Source organism: Engraulis encrasicolus, chromosome 10 (assembly GCF_034702125.1).
Source record: "Engraulis encrasicolus isolate BLACKSEA-1 chromosome 10, IST_EnEncr_1.0, whole genome shotgun sequence".
NCBI lineage: Eukaryota > Metazoa > Chordata > Actinopteri > Clupeiformes > Engraulidae > Engraulis > Engraulis encrasicolus.
Genome location: NC_085866.1, coordinates 42,016,643 through 42,031,642, shown reverse-complemented (window position 1 = coordinate 42,031,642; position 15,000 = coordinate 42,016,643). Strand labels below are relative to the sequence as shown.

The window sequence follows — 15,000 nt, the reverse complement described above, 5'->3', positions numbered from 1 at the left end:
GAGACAAATGCAGGACGTCTATGGACCTTACCTGAAAGGGGTCTCTTCAATGTCTGTGTAGTAATAGTCATTGTGCAGGACAAGCACACGTCTCTGAAAAAAAACCCACAGATGCACACAAATACATAGGAAAAGACACACACGTGTACAAAAACACTCACACACATACTCACACATGCATATGCACAAGCACACGCACACACACACACAACTCATGAAAATACCATCTGATGGCTGATGTTTATGTATATCCATATTCAAATGGGGACAGCAGGCAAATCTTTGAGATCGAAAGTCATTTATCCTCTCAGCTGGGTTTTCAATGGCCCTCTCTGACACACACGCACGCACGCGCGCACGCGCGCACACGCACACACACACATACACACACACACACACACACACACACACACACACACACACACACACACACACACACACACACACACAGCCTCATATGCCATCTCATCTCCTCCAACCCCATTCATTCAAAGCCACTTCGCAACCACTCTGAAGCACTTAGCAATAATATGAAGCTGACAAGTAATTAAGTCTGCTGTCTGTCATGTTGTTTGGGTCGCATTTAAATGTGATTTTTTTTTTGGTCTGGCTTGGCTTTTTATGCCAATTAGAAGTAAGTCACTCTCACTTACCCCTTTATCGATGGTCTTCTTGACCTCCATGGAGAATGTCCCGGTCTTGCGGTTCACCATGGCATTGCGTAACTGCAAAATGTCACGTTGTGCGTCATTTACCACAGCAGCAAAATACAATAAAGTGGGGAAAAACATTGTAAACCCTTTCTCTTCATCTCCAGACACCACTATTCAGAGAGCCTGAAGCTCTACTAGTGCTGCTTGATGATAGCTAGTTTGATGTGTGCGCTAGTTTGGATAGAGCCTGTGTTGTATGTGGACATAGATCAAGTCACTGGAGTGTAACACAGTAGCAATTGAGGAGATGGATGTTCACAAAGGAAGGATAACTTTGCTCCCAACGCCCACTGCTGTGTGTGTGTGTGTGTGTGTGTGTGTGTGTGTGTGTGTGTGTGTGTGTGTGTGTGTGTGTGTGTGTGTGTGTGTGTGTGTGTGTGTGTGTGTGTGTGCGCGCGCGCGCGCACGTGCGTGTGTGTGTGTGCGCATCGGTGTGTAAATGTGTATGTGTGAGAGTGAGAGAGATAAAAAGAGAGATAGCAGGAGAGAAAGTGAGAGAGAGCTGGATAGATAGAGAGAGACTCACCACATGCTCCTTGTCCTCCCACTCCACCTCTGACAGATCCACACTGCTGTAGTTGGGCTTTTTCCTCTTCTTCCCCTCCTCATACTGACGAGAAACACACACACACACACACACACACACACACACACACACACACACACACACACACACACACACACACACACACACACACACACACACACACACACACACACACACTGCGTCAACACCCTCCATCTCTCTCTAGGGCCGACCTCAGGAGGAAATCTTAATGAATACTCTTCTTCCTCCTCCGTCTCTCTCTCTCTCTCTCTCTCTCTCTCTCTCTCTCTCTCTGTGTGTGTGTGTGAACTTATCTCCACCGATCTCTGTAACCTTTTCAGCACCAGCTTATGGAGTGCAGTGCGCTGCAAATTCGTTCATGCAGTGGGGTTTTGAGGCTCATACTGTGTTAATCATGAAATCTTGTTTGCATCTCTTGTAGCCGCTTCACTTCTCCCCCTTTTAGCATTTGCACTTCAGAGAAGGCTTTTTTTTGGGTGGGTGGGGGTGGGAAGGGGGCGCAGTGAGGGACACAGCTGTTAAAAATCACACCGTTACCGAACAGGCCATCCATCGCTCCATCCTCCTGCTGCACAGGGAGTTGAGAGAGTGTACTCTTGTGCTCTCTTGCTCAGGCTCACACTGCCATCTAGTGGTCATTGGCGGTAAGCATCAGCACTGTTTTCTAATGAGATGATGGTTCACACACTCATCATACATAGACTGCAACACAGGTATACAAATGCGCTCTCTCTCTCTTTCTCTCTCTCTCTCTATCTCTCTATCTCTCTCTCTCTCTCTCTCAGTCAGTCGCTGGCTCACTCATTCCCTCACTCACTCACTCATTCACAGCACACACTAAGCGAAAGCAAAAACATGTAGGCTACTCAAAGAGTATGTCTGACTTTCAGGGTGACAGGAGGCAAATGAAACCCTTACCATGGTGTGCCAAGCGGCTATGTAGGCAATTCAGAAATTACATAAAAAACACCAGGGGGTAGGTATACAAATTCCATATCCGGACCACCGGAGTTAAAGTAACACGTCTCAGTTAGATCCTACAGGTCTGGCATCTAGAGCCGGGCGTCTGTAGCTTTTGTGTGCATGATGGCAGCAGGTGTATTGTTTTATTTCCATCACCTGCCAGGGGGGGTGACAGCAACACTACTGCACAGCTGTGGGCAATGCGCTCGCCTCCAATAGAGCCATCCAAAATCCCAGCCCTCAGTGGAGCCATTCATACAGAGACCGAAAAAAAACATCCCACGATTCAGCAAAACACCGGTAGGTAAAATGTATTGTTAAGGAATGGCATCTACCTCCCACACTGCATATACTGTAGCTCAGTCTAAACAATGAGCCACCTGCTGCAGACAGACTGGCAGGCAGGCAGACAGGCACTTGCTGAGCTGGACTACACTAGACTACCACTCTACCAGGTAGCTCTCCTGAGAATCCGCTCCATTGGCTGTTGGCAAGAAGTGAGCTCAGAAAAGAAAACACACTGCCATGCAATCAGTGTTTATTTATTTATTTGTTTATTTTAAGGTCTGGTTGCTTCTGGATTTAACAGCTTTGGATAAGATCATAATTTGCAATAAAATGGGTAGGTTAACTAGTCAGTAAAGTCAACTGTAACTATTTACTATATATACTATAAACTATAAATATAACTATAAACTATATATGTGTATGTACTATACAGTATATATATAGTATCTCTGTGTGTGTGTGTGTGTGTGTGTGTGTGTGTGTGTGTGTGTGTGTGTGTGTGTGTGTGTGTGTGTGTGTGTGTGTGTGTGTGTGTGTGTGTGTGCGTGCGTGCGTGCGTGCGTGCGTGTGTGTTTGTGTGTTTGTAACAAGGGATAGATCTTGCTGTTAAACTGCTATAACAGAAAAACTGAATGTCTTGTTGGTTTGTATGGCGTGTACTGTATACTGTACCATATGCATGGCTATTGGAGTTATTGTTGGCATGTACACACAACCATGTTAACCTGTGTGTCTGTGTTTGTGAGTGACTGTCTATTTAATGTTTGTCCTACCTATCAGTCTGTCCGTGTTGCCATCTGTTCTCACCCAATAATCCTTTAAACTGTTGATGCAAAACATCTGCCTTATCTATAACTCTGTGCTTTGTGAAAAAAAGATCCATATATCTCTTCCTGTCAACCATTCTGAACATAATACTCATATCACCCCTCTCCTTCAATCACATGCTATTTTTCGCTATCGCCATCATACCTTCTCCTATCCATCCATCTCTACACACCTCCTAAGGCCAGAATCGATCCCTCAGTCTCTTTACCTGGTAATTTGTCACTGGTATTGCAGCATCTATCTTCACGCTTCCATCACCCCCAACCCCTCTACCATTTTGTGTCATCTTTGCCCCCCATTTTCAGCCATCGTTGCTCACAGCAGGTCTCCTCCTCATCCAGACAGACCACCCCCCAGCTGGCTTTGCCATGTGCCTGATGAGAAGCGGACGTTTTTCTCCGCTCAGTTACCCTCTCTCTTTCTCTTGGTCTCCGTTTCTGTCTCTTGAGTCTGTTTGTCTGTCCTTCTCTTTTCCCTTTCTTGTGGTCTCTCTCTCTCTCTCTCTCTCTCTCTCTCTCTCTCTCTCTCTCTCTCTCTCTCTCTCTCTCTCTGTCTCTCTCTGTCTCTCTCTCTCCACTACCTGGATGTGGCCATGCTTCCGGCTCAGCCACCTGCTCTCTTTCTTGCTCTCCTGGTCTTTATCTCTGTCTCTATTCCTCCTGCCTCTATTCCTTTACCTCTCGGCAATCTTGTTTTTTCTGTCTTTCTGTTTGTCTGCACATCTCTCTGTCTCTGTATTGCTCCCTTATTCTCTCTCTCTCTCTCTCTCTCTCTCTCTCTCTCTCTCTCTCTCTCTCTCTCTCTCTCTCTCCTCTCTCTCTCTCGGCTGTCCTTTCTTGCTGGCCCCATCCGGCCCTCCCATCAGGAGGTCCTGTTATCTCAGCGATTCTATTACCCTCTACCTCCCATTTCTTTTTCAATTGCCTCATCTCTCCCCTTCTGTGTACTCTCATCTCTGTCCCGTTCTGCCCTTTCTGAGTCCTACCTTTCCCTACCTTTTTCTTCACCGGCTTTCATGTCTGGATAAATGGCAACCTAGTTTGTACTCATATGTCTTGGACCTTCCTGTCTCCCTCTCTCTCTCTCTCTCTCTCTCTCTCTCTCTCTCTCTCTCTCTCTCTCTCTCTCTCTCTCTCTCTCTCTCTCTCTCTCTCTCTCTCCCGCACAGACACAGACACAGACACAGACACATGCACACGCACACACACGTCCTCTAAGCCCACTGAGCCTGCTTGCTGTCTCTAAAGACTTGCTCGGGGTTTCCACCTGTGGGCATCCTCTCCCCCATAAGCTGGCAGCAGGTGGGGGGGTTGGGGAGAAGAGGGGATCAGACACCCCCTCTGAGGATGGAGCAGCCTGTGCAAGCTAACACAGTGGGACACAGTCACTCCCTCAGTCTGACACACTTCCTCTCCTAGTGTGCATCACATTGCGCTGCACACACGGTCTGCCCGTCTATCTGTCTGTCTTTGATGTGAGGATAATTTGTTGTTGTATTTTGTTACTTTTTGCATTAGCGTCTGATGTGATTCATCAGCACTGGTTTGAATTGCCAATGACCAAATGTGATAGTCTTCCTATTTTTTGCAAGCTATGCCTTCTAGAAAACTAAAAGGACTTTATTTAATTGAGTCAGCCTTTCAGCTACTGTACTGTACAAGTAAGTTATTGCATAAAGTGACACAGCTTGGATTGGGTTGATTTAAGTTAATTCATAAAACCCACAATGTTTTTCCACTGAACACAAGATGTCTCGTACAATCTACTCTTCACAGTACTGTAATATCCAGGAAACAAGTGATATGCTTTGGAAATGAAAAAAAAAGAATCCTATCTTTCAGTGCGAGGGAGACAAGAGGCTTTTGTTGGCAGGAGGGCTGAAGTAAGTAAGTGAGCATTTATATTTTGTGGTAAACAAGGACAGGAAAGCAGTGTGTGTGTGTGTGTGTGTGTGTGTGTGTGTGTGTGTGTGTGTGTGTGTGTGTGTGTGTGTGTGTGTGTGTGTGTGTGTGTGTGTGTGTGTGTGTGTGTGTGTGTGTGTGTGCATACGTGCGTGCGTGCATGCGTGCATGCGCACTTTTCGCCTGTGTCTATGCTTACCAGTACATGTATGTGTGGGTGTGTGACAGTGGTCGACTGAGGGGTTATGTGAGGCTACAGAGCGCTACGATTTCAGCCCAACACAGTGCCCAAACCCATTCATCTATGTGTGAGAAATACGGTCCGGAGACCTTTCATTATCGCCTAAACGCATCTCATTTGTGCTCATAATTAGATGGCAATTAACAGCTGGCACTGGGAGGCCGAGTCTGGCACACTCTCCCTTTAACCCTGTGTCTCTTGTCTAGGGAGAAAAACACACAAACAGTGGAGAGACAATAGCTCTAATCAGTGTCATTCAGGAGAAAGGGGAGCTCACATCCGTCTAACACACACACACACACACACACACATACAGAGAGAGAGAGAGAGAGAGAGAGAGAGAGAGAGAGAGAGAGAGAGAGAGAGAGAGAGAGAGAGAGAGAGAGAGAGAGAGAGAGAGAGAGAGAGAGAGAGAGAGAGAGAGAGAGAGAGCTCATGACAGGGGCCTAATCAGCTGTGTGTTTAAAATACTAACAAGTTTGTAGTTTTGTGCTCAAATACACAAAATAGGACACACAGAGATAAAAAAACACAAATGGAGACACACATGCATGGTACACGCACCTGCTCCACAAGCCCTATACACGCACACAAACCTACACACACACATAGACACCTTAGGTACAGCTAGGTACTAAATAATATCCCTGAAGTGATGAATTTCAAACCTAAAGCAACTGCTGCACGCATACAGTACATCTACCCTGAAATGGTCTGTCAGTAGGAGCTATGGTAGAATTTTTGCCAGGAAGATTCCCCTCGCCATGGTACACGTGAACATGGTAATTATGTAAGGGTTAACGTTCTGCTAGAAGGTCGCTGCCGTGGAATAGCAGCACGACAGACAGAATCTTTAGACCCAGACGCGGAGCGGAGGGGTCTTGTTCTCTCTGAAGTGCTGCTATTCCACAAAGCGACTGACTCGCCGAACGTTAACCCGCTTATTATATGGATATACTTAAATGATTCACACATGGCGGGGACATTTCTTTAGGCCTATTTAATGTTAAGTTTATTATAGTTTTTCATGTCTAAAGATTGTTGCTGCGCAAAACAAAACAGTGCCGTTGTGGAACACCGCTAGGCAACAGCTAGGTAGCCAGGACAACAGGTGTTGTCTATCACAGCAGCTGATTAGAGTCTTGTTGAAAAGTCGCTTTAGCAGTGAAAAGTCTTGTTGCCATTGACAGCGGTCTGATATAGACCAACCCGTCCGTTATCGAAAAATAACAGACGTGCGAACGTTGGGGAGCCCCATTGAAATGAATGGAGCATTCGACGGATGACGTCACACCATATAATAATAAGTAATAACACACATGTATTATTATTACATTAATAATAAAACAAAACCATTTACCAGAGGCCTCATGTCTGGGTGGGTAAGGATGTAACCGTTGTTGGTGATGGCAAAAGCATATCCATGGATACCCAGCTGAAAAGAAGAAAATACACAAACAATCCTAATCAGAAATAGGCCCCACAGTGAAGGAAACAGAGCAAATCAACCTGACGCTAATTCCCAATCCGGTCCAGACACCACGTCAGCATGTCTGCAGATTTGTTTTTTGCTTTTGATTATCAATCTACGTAACATACAAGCCTCAATCAAGCTCATTCCAATTTCTAGCTTGGAGTGCATTGTGTGTGTGTGTGTGTGTGTGTGTGTGTGTGTGTGTGTGTGTGTGTGTGTGCGCGCGCGCATGTGTGCACACACACACACACATACATTGATGTGGCCATCACAAGAGGCAGCAAAGCAGCGGGTGACAATCATTTCATGACACTCTGCCTTCATCCCCGGGAGCTTGGGCTGAATTGCACGTTTCAAAATGTCACAGGCAGACTCTGCCTGGAAGCCGCCTCATTTCCTCTTAATGATATTTCAGGAAAAAATTAACTTCTACACCATAGCCGCTGACTGTGAGCTGCAGTCAATGTTGCAGTGTGTGTGTGTGTGTGTGTGTGTGTGTGTGTGTGTGTGTGTGTGTGTGTGTGTGTGTGTGTGTGTGTGTGTGTGTGTGTGTGTGTGTGTGTGTGTGTGTTTGTGCGTACGTGCATTCATGTATATGTCTCTGTATGTATATGAGTGTCTTATCGCAGGAGGACTGCTTGTTGTCTGTTGTGGAAATGATAGAAGTGTGTGTGTGTGTGTGTGTGTGTGTGTGTGTGTGTGTGTGTGTGTGTGTGTGTGTGTGTGTGTGTGTGTGTGTGTGTGTGTGTGTGTGTGTGTGTGTGCGTGTGTGCGTGTGTTTCGTGTGCGTGTGTTGTTTGTGGGTGGCATCAATGCTGCAATTCTGCTGCCACTTTCTCTGCGCACTCAATGGAGACGTGAAAGCAATCAGACGGCGGCGGAGAAAAAACAGAACCCGCCACGTCTGACAAGCAACACGCTTCCAGGGCATCGGATGAAGACTCCCAGGCACACAGACAAAATCAATATTGAGCTAGCAGAGCCATAAATATGCAGATTTACCAGAAATCAGTCTGCAACACAACCACCAGCTTTTTGTTCTGTGATGTATGCGCCTGTCACGGCTTTGACAGGGAGACACTGCATATTATATGCCATTAAAAGCCTGGCTTGAAAAAGAACTAAGTTGTTTATTCGAGGAACTGACTTTTGGAAGTCACTTGGTATATTACAGTGGCATCTTTTTTTGAGGAGTAAAAGCTAAACATTTTTTTCTAGCTAAATATTGAGGTGCCTTGCAATTGTTGTGTGCAGAGCTCTAAATTAACTTTTTTCGTCACCAGCCAATATGGGTGGTAGATGTTAATCTTACTAGCCAAACATACACTCACTAATGGTTAAAGTGGCTAGTAAGTTGGGCTTTTCTACCAGCCAAACTGAAGTTTCACCAGCATTTGGCCAGTTAGCTGGAGGTGATTTAGAGCCCTGGTTGTGTGTTTATGTGTACTTTGGCTACAGATGGGGGACATTCACCTCAATCACATGGTACAATACATGAAAATGAACTTATGTGAAATGATAAACAAGTCCAAGTTTCAACTTCAGTTCATAATGGAATTAGTTTTGGATTACCACCACAAGCTCCACCAGATGTTTGTGTGGGAACATTGCAAACTCTTATATAGTTCACTGGGGAAAAGGCGGCAGGGAAGTACTTGAAAATTGTAATTGGAGCGAGATTCCAGCATGAAAACAGTCAAACTCAATAGGTTCGTTCAAAACAGCGTTTTTTCGGCCAGGCAGCCAATTTGCTGGGCAGCGAGCATGCTTACTGTGTCCACGTGAAGGATCCTGGTTAGAATTTCCGTTCACGGCGCAGCATAAGGGGTCTTACACATCAGGACGGTAAAGCGTCGCGGAACGGCCGCGTTTTTTACCGGCGTCGGTGAAAATACATTAAAACATATCTGTCCTTACACACCAACCGGCGGTAGTCGAGCGTCAGCGGCGCGGGAACCGGCTCCGTGCCGCGCTGCATTTGGAAAATAGAACTCGAGCGTATTTTTCACGCCGGCGACCGGCGGTGTCTCATTCAAATGAATGGCAAAGTAGCATTGCGGGGAGGGTTTTGAATAGGACTGGCCGCGCACGCCGACGCTGTCAGTGTGAAAGGCAGAGAAAAACACGCCGGCCAAAACTAAGCACAAAGACCGTGTTCGTCCCGGGACCGTTCCGTTCCGCCTTGGTATGTTTTGGCCCTAAGGGAGTGACCTCTGCGCCACAGTCATGTCACATGGCGTTAAACCATCGCGGGAACAAAAGTTTTGCTTAGCAGCCGCGCAGTACCATAAGAGCAAGTGCTGGGCAGTAGACCTCCTCCATGCCGTCGGTAATCTGCGGTGATTGGCATTAATCAATCTGACGTGAATTGCAGGTGTAGCCCACATTCTTGTGAGGCAGTTCACTCCCTGCTCCAAGTAGGAAGCAGCGTTTTTTATATCTTGGGAAATCACGTTAGAAAAAACTGTCCAACTTCTTTGCCAAGCATTCAACTCCACCTTTATTAGACTAAGCAGATCTCGTGTTGATCAAGCATTTTCATGCTTGGTTGCGTCTGTGCATAATGTCCAAGCACTGTATGTGGTGGTGTGGTGACGTGTGATGTAAAGTGATGCTGTGTGGCGTAGTGCAGTGCAGTGCAGTGCATCACAGTGTAATGTAGTCCTGTGCTGTGTAGTGTAGCACATGGTTTCATAACTGGTGGGTCGGAACCAGTGACGTGCGCTGGGATTTATGGCTGGTGAGGCAACTTTTTCAATATCAGATTTTCAAATAAATAATTGCCAAATAGGCCTACCGACAAGTTCCATATGTCATAGCAGCTTTCTTAACATAAGGTAGGCCTACATATTTTGACATAAGCTTACTGCATTTCCGCAGAGAAAATGCTATTACAAACCCCAACTCCGATGAAGTTGGGACGTTTGGTAAACAGTGAATAAAATCAAAATGCTATCATTTTCAAAACATTCAATCTATTCATTAGATGGAGAATAGTGAAAAGACAACATATTAAGTGTTAAAACCGAGAAAAAATATTGTTTTGGGGGACATATGTACTCATTTCTAATTTGGTAAATCCAACACGTCTCAAAAGAGTTGGGACGGGGACAATAAATGGCAGCAAATGTCGAGGAAGACTAAAAACAAAACAAAAGACAACACTTAACAGTTAAATACATTAACCGATGAGATGATTTTATATAAAAAACAGTGTTAATTCCTATCTTGGACATGATTTCACCAGCTTAAATGGTGGGTGTATTCCTTGTCATGTTTTGCTATGTTTTCCTTTCTGTAGTGCTTACAGTGTGACAGGTCTCGACCAAAAACCCACCATTTTATCACCTGCTGGTCCTTATGATGGAGCCAAACTGTTAAAACATAGTAGAGAATGCAATGTTGACCTTACTATGTGGCAGTAATCGAAGATCTCCCTTCAAAATATAATGCATGAGTGGCTTTTCATGCTGTTTAAAACCCATTTATACCATTCAGCACTGTATTTAACTCTACAGATGAGTGAGAACATCTTAACCAATGCACTACTACACCCGCATGCCATCATGGAGGCTGACTTTTGAAGCTAGCACTAACACAAGTTGGATGGTCCATTTTCACTGTAGCACAGGATGTGCAATGCTCTATTATTGTCAAAAAGAATGGACTTCTACAACTTCTGCTGACTTCTGTAAGCAAATGACAGTTTCCCATGTCTTCTGGGTCTATTTCAAGTGAGCTCAGGTGCTTAGGAGAATGTTACACCCCTGTATCATTTTCATGCATTAAGCATTCTTAATATGGTCAATTTTCAATAGCTCTAGCACTCCAGGAATTAGAGTGAGACTACAGCCAATATATATTTCATGATGTCATGAACCTATACAATGATTTTATTAACAAAAATATGTCTTATATACACTCAATCGTGGTAAATCAAAGGGAATTCAAAAATGTATGTAATAACTATGGTAATTATTCCCTTTGCATCTTTAATTCTGAGTGACTCAGCCTCTCTGTGATGATCTTATACCTGGACACCTATATTGTCCGTCAGTACAATTCATTTTGAAATGTTCTTCTTTGTTGTTTTATCTTATTTGGATGTTAACTAAATTTCACTGATCCCCGTCCCAACTCTTTTGAGACGTGTTGGATTTATCAAATTAGAAATCAGTACATATGTCCCCCAAAACAATATTTTTTCTCGGTTTTAACACTTAATATGTTGTCTTTTCACTATTCTCCATCTAATGAATAGATTGAATGTTTTGAAAATAATAGCATTTTGATTTTATTCACTGTTTACCAAACGTCCCAACTTCATCGGAGTTGGGGTTTGTAGATCTCTCTCTCACAGACACAGACACAGACACACACACACACACACACACACACACACACACACACACACACACACACACACACACACACACACACACACACACACACACACACAACACACACACACACACACACACAGACACACACACACACACACACACACACACACACACACACAGGATTCAAACAGTGGTCTCAGATAAACCACACATCACCAATGTGGACAGCAGAGCAGAGCAGAGCAGAGGAGAGGAGAGTAGTGGAGAGGAGAGGAGAGAAGAGGAGAGGAGAGGAGAGAAGGGGAGGGGAGAGGAGAGGAGGAGAGAAGAGGAGAGAGGAGATGAGAGAGGAGGAGAGGGGAGGAGAAGAGAGAGGAGAGGAGATGAGAGGAGAAAGGAGGATGAGTGGAGAGGAGCTCAAGGAGAGGAGAGGAGAGGGAGAGGAGAAGAGAGAAGAGGAGAGGAGATGGGAAAAGAGAGAAGAGGAAAGGAAATGGGGAAAGAGAGGACAGGAGAGGAGATGGGAAAAGAGAGGAGAGGGGGAGAGGAAAGGAGAGAAGAGAGGAGAGAGAGGAGAGGAGAGGAGAGGAGAGGAAAGGAGAGGAGAGGAGAGGAGAGGAGGGGAGGTGAGGGGAGAGTAGATGTGGGACAAAGGTGTGGCAGGAAGCGAATGTCAACGTAAACAGATTATTACACGCTTTGATATGGTCACCAAATATTTTGGGACTGTCATTTCTGTTATGCCTACACCTTGGAATTAAATCAGAGTCTTGTAGTTACACGGGTATATTTGATTTACCTCAACGGTACCCTGGTACTCAACTTTACAAACAGTTTACCGGGCACATGAGATCCGGTGCCCATCACAAAAGCTACCACACTGGACAGAATCACGGCGGATTCTCTGTCTCCCCACGGGTCTCACAAACACAGGCTTCACACACATAGGAAATTGGTCTTACCTGAACTCGTGCATCAGGTCCATGCGCCGCTCTTTTCCTTCACTTTGGCGTTGTGCATGCTAACGTACTTTAGCCGGTGCTGTTCATCCAAAGCCCAAACGTCCAAAGCAATTTGGCATTGAATATGAGTAGCCCGCGAGGATTTGTGTTTCGTGAGGCTCTTAGTCCCTTAGTAAATTGTTAAGTCGTAAAATCCCACGAATGGTCTTCCACACATTCTCGCCGGTTGCAAACAAGACACAGGGGAAACAACAAATATTTTCTGCAGTGTTGTACCACTCACTTTGAAATGATCGGGTAGTTATTCTGACCGGTCACCTGAGTAGCAAACCCTTCAGCTCTGTCGGTCCTCCATTCTTTATCACATATTTTCCCCTTGGAAATCCAACTTTGAGAATGCTCTTAGTTTCGTTATGAAATCCACTTGTAGCAGTCAAAGTGACCAAGCTAGCCAACAACACCGACTGACTGTATTGTGAACTTCAGATTCACTATGACGTAACTGTCCAGCAAGACTCAACACCAGAAGGAGTCTGCGGCCAGGCTACTGCTCGCCTCACCATTGTATCTTTCAGTGGGCGTTATGCCAAAGCGTCCAGAGTAAAGAAATGATTATCACACGTAGAAAATATTTTAAAAATATCAGGAAATGAGGGCACACCATACATACTTCTATTAAGTGTATAAAAACGTTTAATACAATATTACCAGGTTGCATTCACAGAACGAGAAACATGGCGCATGCGCACAAGCTTGTTAACGAGGGATTGCGCAATCCGGGGTGAGGCCAGTTCAGAGTTGCCCCAAATGCAGCGTATTCGGAGCAATTTGACATGAAATGGGCAAATATTACCATTTTGGCCAAGGAAAATGATTTGAAAATGAGTGAAACTGTTTAAATACTGCTCAAATGGTAGTTATGGTGCAGATGCTCGAAAACAATAGCTGTTATTGTTACTATTATTCACATTAACTGCATCTCATCATTCTCATCTGGAGCTGGTGAGGCCGTGCCTCCCCTGCCGTATTGGAGTGCACGTGCCTGGTCGGAACCCAAATGTGGGTCGCAGAGGGGTCATGGGTGGGTCGCGGAGCTGTGGTGTAAAAATGTTAATCAACCCTTTCATATTCAGTCCCACAATATAAACTAAGTACTAATAAGTTCAACTAATAAGTTCAACTAATAAGTTCAACAGACCTCCGGCATACAAATACTCCAAAAAGCAAGACATTTTCTGATCAACTCATGGGCCGACCGTGACATGCCAAGAAAATTGGGTCACAATTGAATGTTCATAGAAAAGTGTGAGTCCAAGGACCATTCCAGTTAAGAAACATTGATGCAGTGCATGATTTCAACATTGAATATAGTAGTGTTAATTCAACACTTAGTATGACCAACTACAAGAGTGTTATAATCAAACCTCTACGTGTTGAATTGACAATGCAAAAAAACTAAACTGTGAAGAGGGTTCACTTCAGGCTCGCACTGTACTGTGATGTTGTGATGAGTTTGTGCTGCAGTATGGTGTTTGGTTTCAAAGGGTTCATATGCGGTCACCCACCTTCCATTTCGGGATGGCCTTGAGAAGCTCAGACACAGGAACGTCGGTGCCAACCACTCCGAGCAGGATGCCTTGGTTCCTCTGTCAAATTACACCAGACACCCAGTACATTTCAACCAAATAGCAGAGGCGCAGACACACACAGAAGCAGAGACACAAACACACACACACAAACCCTCCCACCCATACACGCACGCACACACACACACACACACACACACACACACACACACACTGACAGAACCCTGCATCCATCCCATCCACACAAACATGGTGAGTGTTTTTGATGAACAATCGCCTGTGGCCAAGGAGGCTTTCAGGAGCAGGAATGATTGCTCGCTCGCTCCCAATACTAGCCTCTACCCTTCCTCTGTAGGAGGGAGAGAGAGAGAGAGAGAGAGAGAGAGAGAGAGAGAGAGAGAGAGAAGAGCACAGATGAACGTAACAGCGCTCCCCTTTTATCTTCCATGATTCCGGCCCGAAATGAGCGGAGCGCGGTCAGCCAGCGACTCACCGTCTCGTTTTTGGTGCTGAACACCGGCATGGCTACGGTGGTCATCAGAACAGGCCCTTGGTTGTCTTCCAGCTGCAGTGAAGAGAAGAGAGGAGAAAAGAGGAAAAGAAAGGGGAAGAAGAAAAAAACACAAAGGTAGGATGGGATGGGCAGATCAGGGGTAGAAAGATGAAGACAGATGGTGTGATGATGGAGGTACAGTACAGTGCAATGCACGCACACACACGCACACACACACACACATATACACACACACATATACACACACACACACACACACACACACACACACACACACACACACACACACACACACACACACACACACACACACACACACACACACACACACACACACACACACACACACACACACACACACAGGGCCCGCGAGAACTTGCGGAACTCTAATGCAGATTTGCAGACCTCAAATGCTCCCTACGTGAAATGTAAAGGCAGCGAGTCAAAGACGCTCAACATAACTCTTGAGAGTCTAGTTGCGATGTGCGATCCAAAAATCTGTACAGGGCACAGATTTAGTAAGGACACTTTACGAGCTGTTAACTTTAGGCGCCCATGATGTGTCTATTAAAAGCTCAGTGATTTCCTACTCTATTCGACGTCCTCGGGTAGCAAACGA

The 15,000-nt window shown here is 45.3% G+C and overlaps 1 protein-coding gene across 1 annotated transcript in view; it reads right to left on the bottom strand.

Moving 5' to 3' along the window:
• The window catches only part of cacna2d3a (calcium channel, voltage-dependent, alpha 2/delta subunit 3a), a 307,539-nt gene that overhangs the window by 118,845 nt on the left and 173,694 nt on the right, over positions 1–15,000 (bottom strand). The window contains exons 15-20 of the mRNA XM_063208921.1: positions 14,361–14,432; positions 13,847–13,927; positions 6,863–6,937; positions 1,240–1,323; positions 654–725; positions 32–93 (exon numbers count right to left, since the gene is read on the bottom strand). Of these exons, the coding sequence (XP_063064991.1) occupies positions 32–93; positions 654–725; positions 1,240–1,323; positions 6,863–6,937; positions 13,847–13,927; positions 14,361–14,432 (446 nt within the window). The remainder of the gene's footprint in view (positions 1–31; positions 94–653; positions 726–1,239; positions 1,324–6,862; positions 6,938–13,846; positions 13,928–14,360; positions 14,433–15,000) is intronic.